The sequence below is a fragment of the Battus philenor genome, unplaced genomic scaffold, assembly GCF_028537555.1.
Source record: "Battus philenor isolate CCGP_79_NKW_IND1 unplaced genomic scaffold, ilBatPhil1.0.hap1 SCAF_28, whole genome shotgun sequence".
Classification (NCBI taxonomy): Eukaryota; Metazoa; Arthropoda; class Insecta; order Lepidoptera; family Papilionidae; genus Battus; species Battus philenor.
Window position 1 is genome coordinate 7,033,084 of NW_027181691.1, and position 16,151 is coordinate 7,049,234.

Here is a 16,151-nt window from a genome sequence, read left to right on the forward strand (position 1 = left end):
GCTACCACTCAAGTTGTTCTTCATTTTATGGTCCTATTCTTTTATTAATTATCAGCTGACAAATGACTACTGCGTCTCTTACAGACTGCAAGTTCTAAGTCATCTTTTAAAATATGCGACACGGTTCTACTAGGTTCCATCTTCATCTCCAGAGACAAAAATCCTTTGCTTCCGGACAGGATTTCTCAGAATTTTTTCTTTTATTGCTTTGTTCGCCTTCATACGAACACTATGTGGAGGACCACATATTTTTTTTGTTTCAAATAGTGGAGGTACACAAGGATTTTAAAAATTATATTTGGCACCATACCATACCTACTTTATTTATGTAATGCTATCTCAGTAATTCGGTTCTAATTATTACCCCAGTCTATTTTATTACACAAAATATATTACAATTTATTGGTACGAAAATAAAAAAATACAATGTAATAGGTTTCTTCTATGCAAGCATGTACCATCGTAGACCTCGTCATCGCCTTACATCAGGCAAGCATGACAGAAGTCAAATGCTTTGTCTAAAAGATTAAAAAACTACATATACAACAGTTTGGTGGAACATTCTTATATTCCATTAACAGCGTATTCTTCAGCAGAAGGGTTTTGATTTGCAAATAACTCTGTGAATGCCACTAATGCGTCGCTATTAAATAAGACAATAAATATTTGTCTATTGTACTACACTAATTTTTTACTATATTCCGGAGATTTTACAACGCGGTGGCTTATTTGTAATTACTTGTGATTTTTGCGCCTTCTTTTGTGGTAGAATGCGTCCCCAATGTCACTCTCGCTATGAACAGTCCATGTTCTGAAAGAAAAAGAATAACTACATTTTATAACCATTGTTTAATTGATGTGGGGTCAATTTACAAATACTTGAGGTAGCAGAGCTTTCAAGGCTTTACAGTTTTCTTTACAATTACTAATCTTCACGGCTCCCTCCCCCATAGGCTCGGGCCGTTTTTTCTCTAATCCAATATGGATTGTTAGGGCCAAGTTCTAAATTTGCTTAGGCAGATGTTCCGCAAGCTGCAATGGTCTCCAAAAGCGAACTGAGACTACATTCAAGTTAGGTGCCACCACTTTAAAAAAAAAAACACCACAGTTTCTTGTTAGTTCATCTCAGTTATAAACTAACGTAAACTTAACTTCAAGCTTACGATTATTAATGATGATTTTGACTTTATTGAACTTCAAAAACTAATGACAAAAACCAATGTGATTTTCAAAGCAATAATAAAATAAATATCTTTTATTCTGTATTAAATTATCGAAAGTTAATAAACATGGTTGCGTTTTAAGCATAGTGAATACTTACTCAGATTTGGATATAGGAAAGCTTTTACATGTAGTTTTTGGGAATTGTGTAGGAACAGGTTTCGGAACAGTTTTCGCAGCTCTTCTTACTCTCAAATTGTGATAAGAAGGCATTGTTTCTACTGTAAAGTACAAAAGTGCGTTTATTAATGATATTACATTCAGAATCCATACACCACCATGTTATGAGAAAAACGAGTCCAATTTGATAGAAAGTAGGAGCTCCCTTATAATAAAATTGAAGTAACAAGGTTTCCAAATTCAATTTGATCTGGGAAGAACCCACAACAAACTCGTCCATTTTGTTGTGTTGAAGTCGAGTTTATTTTTGTGACCATTACTTTCACAAATATCCATAATATAGTAGTCAGTGCAATTCCGTCCCAAGTCTTATTATCATTTAAAATCCTTTCCACCGTAAAAGCATTGTACGAGTTATTGTTTAATAACCTATTTTGAATTTGTTACATCTACAGATGCGTGGGTAGACCACCACCACTAGGAGGAAAAACTACATAGTTATGGTCGCGTAAAGCCGCTGGATGCGGGCAGCACGAGACCGGTGATGGTGGCCATCTTTGGTGATGCGTATGCCCCTTGCAGTGGGCGTCTATTGGCTGCAAAGGAGAAGATACATTACACGAATATATATCGTACAATCATACAATCTGCCCAGACAATAATTACTAATTTTATAAAGCTTAGGGAAAAGTAAAATGACCTTACGTTTCTTCCCCGTGCTAACCTTATAAACATCGCTTTTTTCTTATATTTATTGGAATAAAACTGACTGACATTATCCAATCTTTATAAATATTGCAGGAAATAAGCAACGAAACGTAATTCATATAATTATAGTATTTTTTGTAAGTTAAATCATTGATTATCCTGGTTTCAGTTAAAAGATACTCACCGCTTTCCTCGTCGGAGCCAAACCTAGTGTCTGATTTGGCATTCGGATACGGTGGCTTGTACTTCGTTCTAGGTAATCTTATTTTTGGTGACGGCGGACACTGACATGTCCTATCAAATACATATAAAATGTAAATCAAAAACTAAATGAGTTTTTAAATATATTAGTAAATAAAATAACGGGTGCGTAATTTTATTGTAATATTAGTAAGAGCATTATAGATAATAATTTTGTGTTTCAGGATTATCGGATGTGTAGGCAACACATACGACAATATTCAAGTCACTAGATTCTTCAACATTCCGATTTCAAGTTTATAATTCTCGATTCAATCAGTTGTGATTATCTGTGTACACTAATTTTCTTTCGGAGATATTATATATCAAGTCATGAGTCACAAGCGAATTTATTTATGGTAATATAATTAATCATGGTCATTCACGTGTATTGTTTCTGGAGATGTTAATGCTGTTAACCCTAAGGCTTTTATAGCTTCATCGGTATACGATTTCCCGGAGCGAAAGGGTCCGTGAACTAGATATTCATTTACGTATACCATTTCATGAAATACTTAATATCTTTTATCATATGAAGTGATGATGATATTTGGTTGGTGTTTATATTTATTACGTTATTATTTAAAACCTTAGCAAATCTTAGATTGAATTTATTACTGATAGCTTACGCTGTTTTGGTTCTTTGATTTGTTTTCTGTCCTCTTTTGCAATTGGATTTCTTATCAGAACCCGAGAAAAGATTCCTATTGAAAAAAAAACAAATATATATTAATAATAAAATATCGTTAGTATATGGATTAATATAATATTAAATTATATATTTGTTGTATAAATTTTTTTAAATATAATATGATGTTTTAATAAAATTTGAAAGACAGGTTTTTATCTATTTTTGACTAGATACTAATACTGGTACTATGAAATTCAATCCATTGTATAAAATATAATACTTACGTTGACGTAGATTTCGATAACGGCCTCTTGCCACCATCTAAGAAATATTATTTATTTTTAAAGTAATTGTTTAATAATTGTATATATTAATGGCGACTGTATTAGCTATGAACATACAAATGTATTATCTTATCTTAATATATATAAATCTCGTGTCACAATGTATATACTCAATGGACTTCTAAACCACTTAACCGATTATAATAAAATTCGCACACCATGTGCAGTTCGATCTAACTTGAGAGATAGGATAGTTTAAATCTCAAATTATAGTCGCAATTTTAATTTATTGCTAATTATTGTCTGTTATTATTTGACAGTCACAATTATCTGTTAACTCCAAATGATTCTAACAGATGTCGATACCTTTCGACTGGGTTGAGTAAGTAATCAATAGATGGCGCTGCTATGGTAAATCTACGAACGTGTCATATAAGCTACATTTTAACAGCATAATAACCACGTGTTGTTGACGCTATAAAATTAATTAAATTTATTTTGTAGTGAACGAAATACCGTATAATTCAATTATTTCCACTTTTTAAATTTTCACAGCAACGCGTGGCCGGGTCAGCTAGTACAATATAAAACACAAAAAAAATCGAGCAAAAAATTGTATTACCACATACAAAACTAATATTTACTTTGTTATGTGTTATATGAAACGGTAGTTTAATGAGCTATAATCGTATTAACGAATTTATTTGCATGCATTAGTGTAATTTACCTAACTGCTCTACAGACAAATGCGAATTTAAGGGTTTTAAAAATATTTAATACGAAAAATACCCTAAATTTCATCACTGTTTGGCTATATGTACAATGTAAGGTGAATATCGGATTTCTGGCAAAGAAAAATTTAAGCTAATTGCTTACCGCATTCGCAATTGATAATATTAGAGTCACATCTCTCTAATGCACGTTTGCTGAAAAGCCAATAAAATAGCTTTATTAATTTTAATCGGTGTAAATTATTTTATTAAACAGAGTGTGTTAGAACCAATGTATTTACGCCATTTTAGCTTTATTTTTTTCTTTCTTCAATTGTTCCTCTTGAAGTTCTCTTCTTCTTTGATTTTCTCGTCTTTTCAACCCTTCTTGCCTCTGTATTCTGTCAAGTCTCGCCAGATAATCTTGTTTCTCCTGGCTTATATTCCTATCACGGCTTGGACACGTGGCGCGACAGTCGGGTCTGTCTTGGCTGGTGCATCTGTCTTGGGTATTAAATCTCATTTGACTTTCAGTGTTTGTGACGCTATCTAATCGTCTGTATAGTTTTGGATTCCCATGTCTTACTCTTGACTCTTGTCTGTCACATCTTGGTTTCTTTACCCTTTCTGCTGCTTTCTCTGTATGATGATCTAGATGTAAAAAAAAACAATAAAAATAGTCAATTTATGTATATTATCGCAATCTGTGACAACCTAAGCGTGGGCGAACCGAAGTTGGATCCTTGGATCGTCTGTGGTCCACGCTGCCGTCCTGCGTCACATATACACTGAAACACTATATAGATAGCTCTATACTCGGGTAGAGCGGTTTACTACTTGCGAACGTCATCGTACAACTGAAAGGCGTCGTCCAGCTTCTGTTTTATTTTTAAGTTCACAGAACTTTCCGCAGCATTAACTTAGCTCTGATGAAGTTATAAAATCCTCCCTGGTTAACAGCATCAACTTCAACCAAAACCAAGCACGTAGTTACGCGTTCACACTACCACACACAAGCGCACACCTTATCTGGTACAATATCTGTGTACCTCATCTACCTATTCTGTCTGTTGGTAACAAATTATCTCCAGTAATAAGATTGCCAGAATAGTACTTTATTTATGTAATAACATTATATTTTCGATGAATATTTACAATAACAAGTATTAATCAATTTAAATAAATGCAAATGAGTTCATACTTGAGTATCACAAATTAAAACAGTATCATAATTACCACAGTCAAGTTTGGACACACTGGGACAGGGTTCAAGTTCAGGCATAAGGCACGGTTCCACTGGTCTGAGCTGTGGTAACTTAAATACGCAATTTCTGAAATAATAACTGTGCTTATTACAATTGACTATAGTTAAATTTGAACGTTTTCTCTAAGCAAAGACAATGCATAGTGTTTTAACGACTAACAAACAAATTTTTAGGCGTTCGAACAGTTCAAAGATAAATAAAAGTAATAAATAATAAAACCACTTTCAAAACCGTTTCTATGTATATTTATATTATAAAATAATTTACAATTTAAGATTTAACTCGATTAATTATGATCTATAGCTGAGGATGCCCGCTTCGCGTGACCTGCGCTACTTATTAGGAGCGTAATTTCACGAAATCTATGCTTTGTAATGTTTACACGCCTAAAAATTTTATTAACTAACATTACGCTTTATAAGGTACGCATATGTACAACACTTCTATGTAGTTATCAATAAGTCAAAAATTTTAATTTATTTACATCAGTACTCTGTGACAAAAGTGTGTGAAAAAAATGTCGCTTAGGTAGGTCCTTCAGAATTCTAACACTTAGATGATTAGTAACTTAGATCATTCGTCCTCAGGTGATACCAATTACATGATGATAAGTCATTATTTGACTTGTAATCATGTAACTGGTATCTTTGAATTATTGGAATATTTAAATTATCAGTGTAAATACCGGTAATAAATTGAAAGCTATAGTTATTATCGTTTACTGCAAAGAAATTAAGACCAAACAACGATAAATTAAAGGTCGGTTTTTAAGGTAAAGTATAATTACTTTAAAAGTTTAAAAGTTTTTGCTATAAACTGAAGGTTTTTATTTTTAATAAATTTCATCATATCTAAAGCCACTTTCGGATATATGGAAAACACGAGACCATAAAAATAGAGTTTCAAAGTAAGAGTTAAAATATGAGATAATATAAAATGTCAAAATTGCTCGCATTCGCATAGGTGAGTTAGGGCGACGCTCTCTTTGCATGGTTTTTGTCGATTGAATTTAAAAGAGAAATCTACTTTTTCTTAGTCTTTTATTTTCATTGCTGAAGGTCACACCCATTTAAAGCTTTTGCCAAGAATTTGACGAGTTGTTTTCTCCCCATGTCTCTGTAACTTAATTTTCCGAGTGCTTCCGTTATTGTGAGACCCGTCATCGGCCGCACAGGGCCCGCTCTACGTGCAATACGTGGGTACGTGTGGTGGGTGGGGATGTATGGGTGTAATGTAAATAAATGATGTAAAAATGATAGAAAATATGAAGGATGAAAGAGGGAAAGAGAGAGGAAAATTGTGGATGAGAGATAGAGAGAAGGTGAAAATAGGAACTTTCCTATTATTACATAAACCTTTATATCCTTATCCCGAAAATTTGATGAGGGAAAGAGCGACCCTCAATAATGGGAGCCATTTAAAAATAAATTCTAAAGTAAAATATCCCTAATTCGATTCCTAACACTCTGTATGAATATATTATTTTCCTATACAGTTTTCAAGTACTTACGGAGACATGACAGTGTTTCTATAATCTTCGTGATTTAACTCATCAACCATTGGTGAGTTTTCAATATGCTCTAACAGTTTAGCGATCGCTTCAGTATCCTTTGTCGATTTCGACTCTGTCATACATTCCTTAGGGACTTGCTCCTTCGTGTTTGTCGAACAACTGCGCCTATGTAATTCGGGAACTTCGTGAACTGTGGATCGGCTGGGATCCTTTAGACAATTTTCTGAGTAAAAATTTCCTAAAAATTAAAACAGTTGAAATAATTATAATATTGTAACAACTTCAGATTACCTAGATAGCAACACCTAACAACATAAGCGTCTAAGTCATAAGTTTTTCTTCTTAAATGATCTTATAACGCAAATGAAAGCATTTACTTTCGGGTACTTGCGTAGTGCCATTTCAAAGAGATTTCTCATCACACATGCCCATTGTAACTTTAATTTAAATTATTTAATAATGTTTTTATTCAATGCCAACTTTGGTACCACGAACATAAACAATAAATAATGATAAAAAATAAAAAAGATAACAGGATCTGGAACTATACCGTCGAAAGTCAATGAAAAATAAATGCATCGTATTTTAAAATTATAACTTGATTTATTTATATTTATTGCCCTAATAATAAACAACTATTGCTACTGTATGAATTCTATTTCTTACACTGCAAAAATGTGATTATATTTTCATTGTAATGCGTTATGGCACATGACCTATTTTGTTTCATTAAATTCTCGCATGACTTTTTGGTTGTATGTATTGAGTGTGAGATAGGCGATCTAAATCGTGTTCCACTATTATTCATTTCAATATTTTTTTCTTCATAAATCATTCTTGGAAGAATATATGCAAATAAAATCAATAGCTTTTGCGTCGTTTTTGCGTTTACGCTTAACAACATTTTACCATTAAGTACTATTTTTATCGACTATCTATTATCCACTGCTGGAACAGAAGCCTTTTTTAAAGAGATGGCGCTGTAATTTACCAATTCGAATTGGCAGATGTCAGAAATCATTCCTAGGCTTTGGATCAAGATACGCCCTTTTCCTTACATTTACATCTATTTTCTAAAATTGTCGCAGTCCTGTATCGCCAAGCTATTCGTACTCAACTATCAATATTTATATACAAAATAGTAAATACTGTGATATTAAATGTAATATAAAATAAAAAATATAAGACCTCTTTCTCGTTTCGGAGGACATAGCGGCAGGGTTTTTGGGTCTGGGTGCGTGAGAAGAGTAGGATCTTCCGGGGAATTATCTTCGGCGTGCGCTGGCCGGAAAATATACGGTTTCGTATGGCTCTCGCGCTTTAAACCTCTGTTAAGTTAATTGAAATTAAAAATGAAGTGTAATCTACTATGACGTAAAATTACAAACTTGCACTAATTTTGTCAATTAGAATAATTTTCATTAGCTGGAACTAGACTAGGAATCCAAATGGTCGTTTTTTATCTTTAATCTAAATATTATACACTTTGTTTAATGGCAGACAACGCATAAGATATCTTATATTAATCGATCTAGATTGGTGTGGAGCTAACAAGAAAGTGGGAAAATAACATGGTAGAAAAACAGTACATTTTAAAAAAAACTATATATAAACAATAAATACTATACCATTACCTAATTCGTAATACACACAAATAGATGTTATAATATATATATATATATATATATATATATATATATATATATATATATATAAAAGGAGATATACAAGAAGAGCATCAGTTCGAAGGTTCGCTACGAGATCGAATCAGAACTGACGTGATCCGCAGAAGAAAGAAGTCGCTGACTTAGCCCGAAAAAATGCTGGTCTAAAGTGACAGTGGGCACATCGCTCGTACAGCCGAGTCGTTGAGGCCGATAGTCGCGAACACGAGACGGTAGAAGCGGTGTGGGTAGGCCGCTTCAATAAGTGGACCGATGATATAATTAAGGTCGGTCGGTATGAGCAGGAAGTCGCTGGATGCGGTCCTCGCAGCTATCTTTGGGGCAGGCCTATACCCTGCAGTGGGGCATTTATCGGCTGAAAAGAAACTGCATTCTCAGATTTTCGAAATTTTATTATTTTAGATTTGCGTAAAATAACACCCTACACTTTTACGGCGTCGGTCGACAGGGTCAATCATAAGGATAAAACAAAAAGATTCGAAAATCTGAGAATGCAGTTCTGTTTCTTTTTAAAAATTAAGGAATGTTTCCTTTGAGTAAAATTGTCCATCTGTATGTACAGTACTTTCCCTCCAGGTGGCGTTAAAAAATTCTACCCTGTATATAAGAACACTTATTATTGGAAATCTGTGGAGAAAGGTCTATCTCCACATCTACGTCTATGTGACATCCTATGACTGAAATGATATGTATATATACTATTATATTTAATATAACTAGTACAGTGAAGATAACTACGCCAAATTTCTCGTCTAAAATATTGATGCTAATACTTGGTTTATCTTTTACAATAAGTGTAGTAATAATAATAGATTTTCTCACAACAAATTACAGAAATATTTGTGTTATAATCTTCTACCAACTACGGTTAATCTGTGGTAACCAAAACTAACATTTGCATTTTTCTCGGCGTGTAAGTTGGGGTTGGTTTATCTGAAAAGATTTACATTTTTATTACACATGTAATATTGAATTCTCTTCAGAATGAATATTATGTAAAGAATTGTGGTGATGTGATGTCATTTCCTGTGTTATTATCAACTATGAAAAATTAGATAAATGAGGCATTTGATGTAACACGCACTCGTCATTCATATCTATCCTTTAATAGAAGAATTAATTTAACGGTAAAAATTTGTTAACGTTGTTATATTTCCTAACTCTTCTCAAACTTAGAGTAACGACAAAAGACCATAATTTGTCAACAACTTGCCTCTGCTTCGAATTAAATATTTCATTATATTTTCATAACAGTGAAGAAATTTTAAAAGAAATAAGGCAACTCACTGAGCTCGAGTTGTTTATGCGGCTTCTTGGGTTGAGTTTCGAAATAATCTTCCACGTAACTTCCATGCTCCGAGGGCCGAAATACGGTCTGAACAAGATTGCTGGGACCAACGCTGTCACATTAAACAAATATTATAATTAAATGAAAACAATCCAAAAATAGTTTTGTTTGTATAAGTTAAAAATTGAAGCAACCCAAGAAAGGCAGATACACAAAGTCCCCAAATCCTAACCGCCTCAAGATGTATTATAGTATGATATTTTCCTTAGGAAATCATCGTGCTTTTTCAAAATATTATAAGAACTTTATTAAGTGCATGATGCTATTGATAATAGGCGTCAACATTTATAGGACTATTTTGCAACCAATGGAGACTACTACGAATAAGCTTATATAAATGTATTAAACTAAGAAATTTAAATATAATAAATGTTACGAAGAATAATAAATGTTGTGTTTCTTTTGAACGATATTTAAGGCTTTACTAAGTATATAAAAGTTAAGGCAATAGCCATGTTATGTACGTATATATATATATATATATGTAAAATACGATGGCATGAACATGTTTTGGTTGGCACCTAAAAACGTGAATTACATTTATTTATAGCAGTAAATCGGACCGTATTTCAAAGACAAAGAGACCTTTGCTTGCTATAAAAAATAAAGTAGTTAAAAACAAAAACTTACGTATTTGTATAAGACATAGGTGCTGGAGCTGTAAATAAAATGGTTATAATTTTAGTAATCAGTAATTTGGATTTATTTTTTATAACGATGACTGCAATACTGATATGTATAATCCTTTGATGTTTGAAATGATCCTTTGATGATGAATAATGTTTTTGAACTATAATTTATTCCTATTAAGTCTACAACATACACCCTTAATAAAAGATATTTAAAATTTTAACGGCTACGTATACGGAGTGATTAGGGACATCATATATATAGGGTCTAACCTTTTAAAAAGAGTTAATATTCAATTTATTAGTTGTTAACTAATGTACGGTATGCGTTATCCAAAAATCAATGGTTTTAGAGATTATATACAAACTGTTGATAATATAATAAGACAAAGCGTTTTTAAAATTATGTATGTTACATATTCAATTTAATCATTGTTTACTATAAGTATAAATTCCCGTAAATGTTGTAGTGCCAAACAAGTTATTGGTCTAACGCATTACGATAAAAAAACAGTGTAACATACTCATGTTTCAGAGTGATCACTTTATACAAGGAGATTGGAAACAAGTGCAATTGCTTTAAAGATTTCTGTTGTCAAATGAGACTCTTTTAAAGACCCCCATAAAGCTTTTAAAACTATTATCATACGAATAATAAATCTGTGTAACAAACGAGTGCTCTGATTCTTACGCTTGAAAGATAAGGGAAATTACATCTTCAAAGATTAAAATACGAAAATACATATTAAAATTAAAGATTTTATATAACTATGGCTTTAGAGCTTATGGTTTAGTGAAGTATAAAATAAAGACTTAAATAATACTGACTTCTTTCGTTTCTACGTAGAAGCAACGATTCCGACGTTTCAACCCCACGATGCATAGTTTCTATGAGTTTATTTCGTTCTGGGTTGTCAAGTACCTCTAAAGAATCATCTTCGTCGAGGCTTGTCATATAGAAATAAAAACGTATATTAATGTTCGTTTATTCACATATTTTTATTGTAACTGCTAGCATAGTTAAAACTTACATAGATATACTTCTATTGATGAGCGTGGTTTGTGTATTTATAGCTGAAACAATAAAAGTTTGTTTTACTAAAGAAATAATAATATTACATACTGGGAGATCGTGTACCTTGGCATAATACACGAAGCCGGTCCATTTCCAATGCGACGATTTGAGTTTTTTTTTTTTTAATAATCATTAATCTTTTTAAATTAAAATTACTTGCTTAACGATTCGATCAATTCAGCAAATTGAGAAAAGTAAACTTCAATAGATAGACACTAGGCGCTCTCAAACGAACCACGGAGAGATATGCTCGGATATTCACTACAAGATCGAATCAGGGAGATAGATATTTGTACACACAAAATTAACTAACGCAGGCACGCTACGTACCGCGAAAAAAGATGGTCGCTGAGGCCGGCAAGGTGTTGCAGTGGTGAACGGAAAAAGTCATCCTACGACGCTGGATATAGGCCACTTCCTGCCAGTCCTCTTGAGAATTAATGAGCTACTTACAGTACTGGATAGGGTTGAAATGATGATGAAGAGTTGGCATAAACAATTAGGAAAAATTACCAAATCTTCTTCTTCCTTGCTTCGTTCCAGACGTGTCTATGACCGATCGGTTGCTTATAGACGTAACAGTGTGCTCGATGGGCTTCTGAGTTTCCTTGCATTCCGCTTGCACTGACGTTTGTCTCTTTTCAGTTGCGTTATCGCTGTAAAGTATGTACTTTTACTTAGGCAATTAAATAACGTATCATTTCAAAACAAACCGGTGCTGCCTGATCGGAATAACAATGTTTTTGAATATGAAAATGATTTAATTAATGGGTCTTCATTACACCACGAGTTTTACTAAGTGTTGAGTATATTTAAATATTAATTAACGTTACCTTGCAAATTTTTCACGTCGCTATACAATAATAAAAAAAATATTAATACTTACTTTGAAGTTTGTTTTGGTTTTTCTGAAACAAATTTTTTGTTGTACAAGAAGTAGCACAGTTAACATATAGAAGGGCTTTGTTTAGAAGAATTTCCCTTAAATATGCATTCAAACGATTTTTAAGGGTAAAACTTGAAAGACACTATTTGTTTTTTTAAGTTACACTAATTTAAAAATCAATTTACTATGTATGGCTTTGATGAGGTATTTATTTAAATAAAAATAAATAGATAAAAACGCTTCAAATTCTTCATTAGAAGGATTTTGTTGAATATTTGACAGGTTTTAGTTAAATAATCTACGCATAATTTAGAAAGGTTTCAAAATATTAGATCAAATATAAAAATAAATATTTACCTGGTATAACACATGGAGAGTCATCTTTTTGTGTGTTTATTTCTTTTTCTTGTATGTTTTGAAAGTCTTCTTCAAACTGGCAGGTGCTATTAAGTTAAAAAATTATCATGTACGAGTACTTTAGTATAATATCCGGTATTTGATTTGGTATATCGGGCTAATTGTAACGATCGGCTGGATAGGGTTTTTAAAAATGATGTTTTTGATCTGACTTACACTACCATCCATTTGCAGACCCTTTAACCTCTTTGGAACTCTGAAGCTCCCAACTTCGTCTCAGGCCGCTATATACCAGTTTCATTAGATAAGGAGAGCATTGCCTACATCGCGCGGTGCTTGGACATCTTAGTTTGTAAATAACCGATTTTTATCGAGTATGTTTGCGACAATATTTGCAAGAAGTGATACCACGTGCCAAATCAAAGCCAGGTGCTATAGTGGTTTATTATAACATTCACTTACGAATATTACTTTTCAAATAGAATATTTTCTTCAGTATGTTATATTACTTTATATACTAAAATAATTGATTTTTATAAATGGAAAAAACTTTATATATGACATAAATACTCACGCAGATTTTTGTTTCGGTTGTACAGTCACCGCTTTAGATTTTCCTAAAAAATAATTAAATAGAAAAATCTCATAAGCTCTTAGCATTTTTAAAAATTAAATAGTTACAACTTTGAACATGTTTTAGTTTCATTGTTTAAGCCCATAGACGCCCACTGCAAGGCATAGGCTACCCCCAAAAAGATCGCAGAATGGTATTATGGTACACAAAGAACGCTGCTGCCCATCCCGAAGTTGTTGATTTCCTATATAATTAATGCACAAAGTGGGTACTATATAAAATTTTATCCCGGGAATTGAACGCCCGACGTACGAACGCAAGTCTCAGTCCTCTACCGCTGGGCCACCATTGTTCAAGAGATTTAGTTTTAGCTCACTTCTATACCATCCACCTATATCTAATTTTGGAACATAAATTTCCTGCTACGTAACGTGATTGTTGTACGTAAACGTAAATTAATTGTATTTCGTATAGCATCGTATGGTACCGTATCATATTGTATTTCGTATCATATCTTATTGTATTTCGTATCGTATCGTATTTTGTATCGTATCGTATTTTGTATCGTATTGTATTTTGTATCGCATCGTGTCGTATCGTACTGTATTTCGTATCAAATCGTATTTTGTATCGTATAGTATTTCGTATCGTATCGTATTTTGTATCGCATCGTGTCGTATCGTATTGTATTTCGTATCATTTCGTATTTTGTATCGCATCGTGCCGTATCGTATTGTATTTCGTATCATATCGTATTTTGTATCGCATCGTGTTGTATTGTATTATATTTCGTATCGTATCGTAATGTCTAAAAATTAAACGGATATGATAATGAGAATTTACCATCTTGTATTCCTTTAATTTTACCAGTTTTTTTCATTTTCGCATCAAGCATACTCGAGTAAAAATCTCTTACCAAAGGGAATGGATTTCGTAATCTGAAAACAAGCATTCCTTTTTAACAGATGCCGATAATTCTATTAACTAAGTTTTGTGTTGGGAGAAATGTCACTTTTGGGAGCAGAAGCGCGTAGTCTACGGGCCTCTTGCACATTGGTGATGAAAAATCTTAGATTATTAGGCTGTTATATGCCAGTTACCTAGTGATATTTTTAAAAAGAATGCGCTGCGTTTGTTGTTGAATCCACTACCTAAGATCGCAGACCTAAGTGCGCGGAAATTTTAGTCACTGCCTGAGCTTTGTGAGCGATGAACCACTCTTAAAAATCAATAAAATTTAAAAAAGATGCTTCGTTTTCTGAAGGTGACAAGAGAAGTGGTGACTTAGTATGTTTACATTTTGTTACTTCTAGTAAAACGAGTTATTTTTTTACAAAATCGTTATTTTTGTTGACATTCAGTACCTTAATCTAAATAATAACATGATTTATTCTGACAGGATCGTAGTAATCACACGATAGAATTATTAACATGTTTTCCGAAAAACTCAATTGCATACATATTTCATTATCATTCGTTAAAAAATTATTTGCTATTATAAAGTTATATACAATCGTTAGTTATTAGTCATAGGACAAATGTGTTAGATAAACTTCGCGAAAAACTAATTTAAACAAATACTAATATAAAACAAATAAGTTTTTTCGCAATTTTTAAGATAAAAAAATTATTTTGAATGACTAAAGGGCAGATTGATCACTACAGGCTTAATTGCTTGAAATCGAAATGTATTTATGTAGAATAAGATTAGTTTAATATACGCTAAGAATATTCAATTACCTCCTCGCATCATTTTAACTAAAACCTTGGTATTATAAAGTGCTGTTATTGCATTATACCTTAAATAAAGATCCCATTTCACCAACGCCTTTGCGCACAAATCCGGTCGCGTATTTGATTCACATCCGTGCCGAATCGAGTTTAAAAACAAATATAACACATATTGACTTAAAATTTTTAATACACTGTTAAATAATTTAAAATATTTAAGCAACAAAGCTAATACATGACACGCCAGTATTGTCATTTTGATTGACAATCATGAAGTTTGTCATCTGACATCAACGCTATTTACTTTATTTGAAATCTTCACATAGGTCAAATATGAGTTAAACACTAACCTCTTTGGTGTAAATCTATTTCTAACATTTGATTGAAGCTTTGACTAAGCAGTATATAAAAAAATAAAACATACGTTGTGATATCCGAAAAAACTAGATTATAGTACTTGAAACTAAAAATCTTACTACAAATTAAAAAGTTATACTAATATTTGTGGATGTCTAAACAAAAGATGTTTGAATAACATCCACTGTGGATAGGCCGCATCCATAGATTCTTTATAACACCCGTATGGAGATTACTTAAAGTTTTGTTATAAGATCAGTCAACAAAAATATAACTTGTACGAATAAGTTGAAAAATCTCTTTTTAGATATTTTGGCTTCCTATAAAAAAGGTGAGGTCAAAATACAAATACCTACATCCATTAGTGCTGTGCATTCTTTACGATAAATATAAAATAAAATAAAGAGACTTATATCTGGAAGGTTGTCTCATTACAATATTACTTTAACAAAGACACAAATAATCAAAACTTTGTGGAAGTGGCTGGCATTGTATAGTTTTCAAATATCTCCCTTCCGCTTTTTTGCTCTTTATTCAATGCTTTATAAAAAGTGTTACAGTGATCGGATTTAGTTCAAATATGCGCCGTTTTGTTCGATAATCTGTTTCCATCTAGACGGCAACTTCATAATACCTCCCTCGTAGAAGCCCCCCTCCTTATTTGCGAAGAACTCGGACAGCCACTTTTCACAAACCTCTTTTGAGTTCAACTTTACACCACCAAGGGCGTTCGCCATGGACAGGAACAGGTGGTAATCACTTGGCGCTATGTCCGGGCTATATGGTGGATGTGATTAAACCTCCCATCCGAGCTCCC

The 16,151-nt window shown here is 32.7% G+C and overlaps 1 protein-coding gene across 1 annotated transcript in view; it reads right to left on the reverse strand.

The window, feature by feature from the left end:
• LOC137925827 (uncharacterized) overlaps window positions 1–16,151 on the reverse strand; it is a 40,635-nt gene that overhangs the window by 2,301 nt on the left and 22,183 nt on the right. The window contains exons 17-30 of the mRNA XM_068769286.1: window positions 11,943–12,085; window positions 10,356–10,383; window positions 9,665–9,777; window positions 8,540–8,732; window positions 7,881–8,020; window positions 6,690–6,930; window positions 5,151–5,245; window positions 4,217–4,565; window positions 4,081–4,130; window positions 3,205–3,241; window positions 2,919–2,993; window positions 2,234–2,343; window positions 1,322–1,442; window positions 740–811 (exon numbers count right to left, since the gene is read on the reverse strand). Coding sequence (XP_068625387.1) covers window positions 740–811; window positions 1,322–1,442; window positions 2,234–2,343; window positions 2,919–2,993; window positions 3,205–3,241; window positions 4,081–4,130; window positions 4,217–4,565; window positions 5,151–5,245; window positions 6,690–6,930; window positions 7,881–8,020; window positions 8,540–8,732; window positions 9,665–9,777; window positions 10,356–10,383; window positions 11,943–12,085 — 1,767 coding nt within the window. The remainder of the gene's footprint in view (window positions 1–739; window positions 812–1,321; window positions 1,443–2,233; window positions 2,344–2,918; window positions 2,994–3,204; window positions 3,242–4,080; window positions 4,131–4,216; window positions 4,566–5,150; window positions 5,246–6,689; window positions 6,931–7,880; window positions 8,021–8,539; window positions 8,733–9,664; window positions 9,778–10,355; window positions 10,384–11,942; window positions 12,086–16,151) is intronic.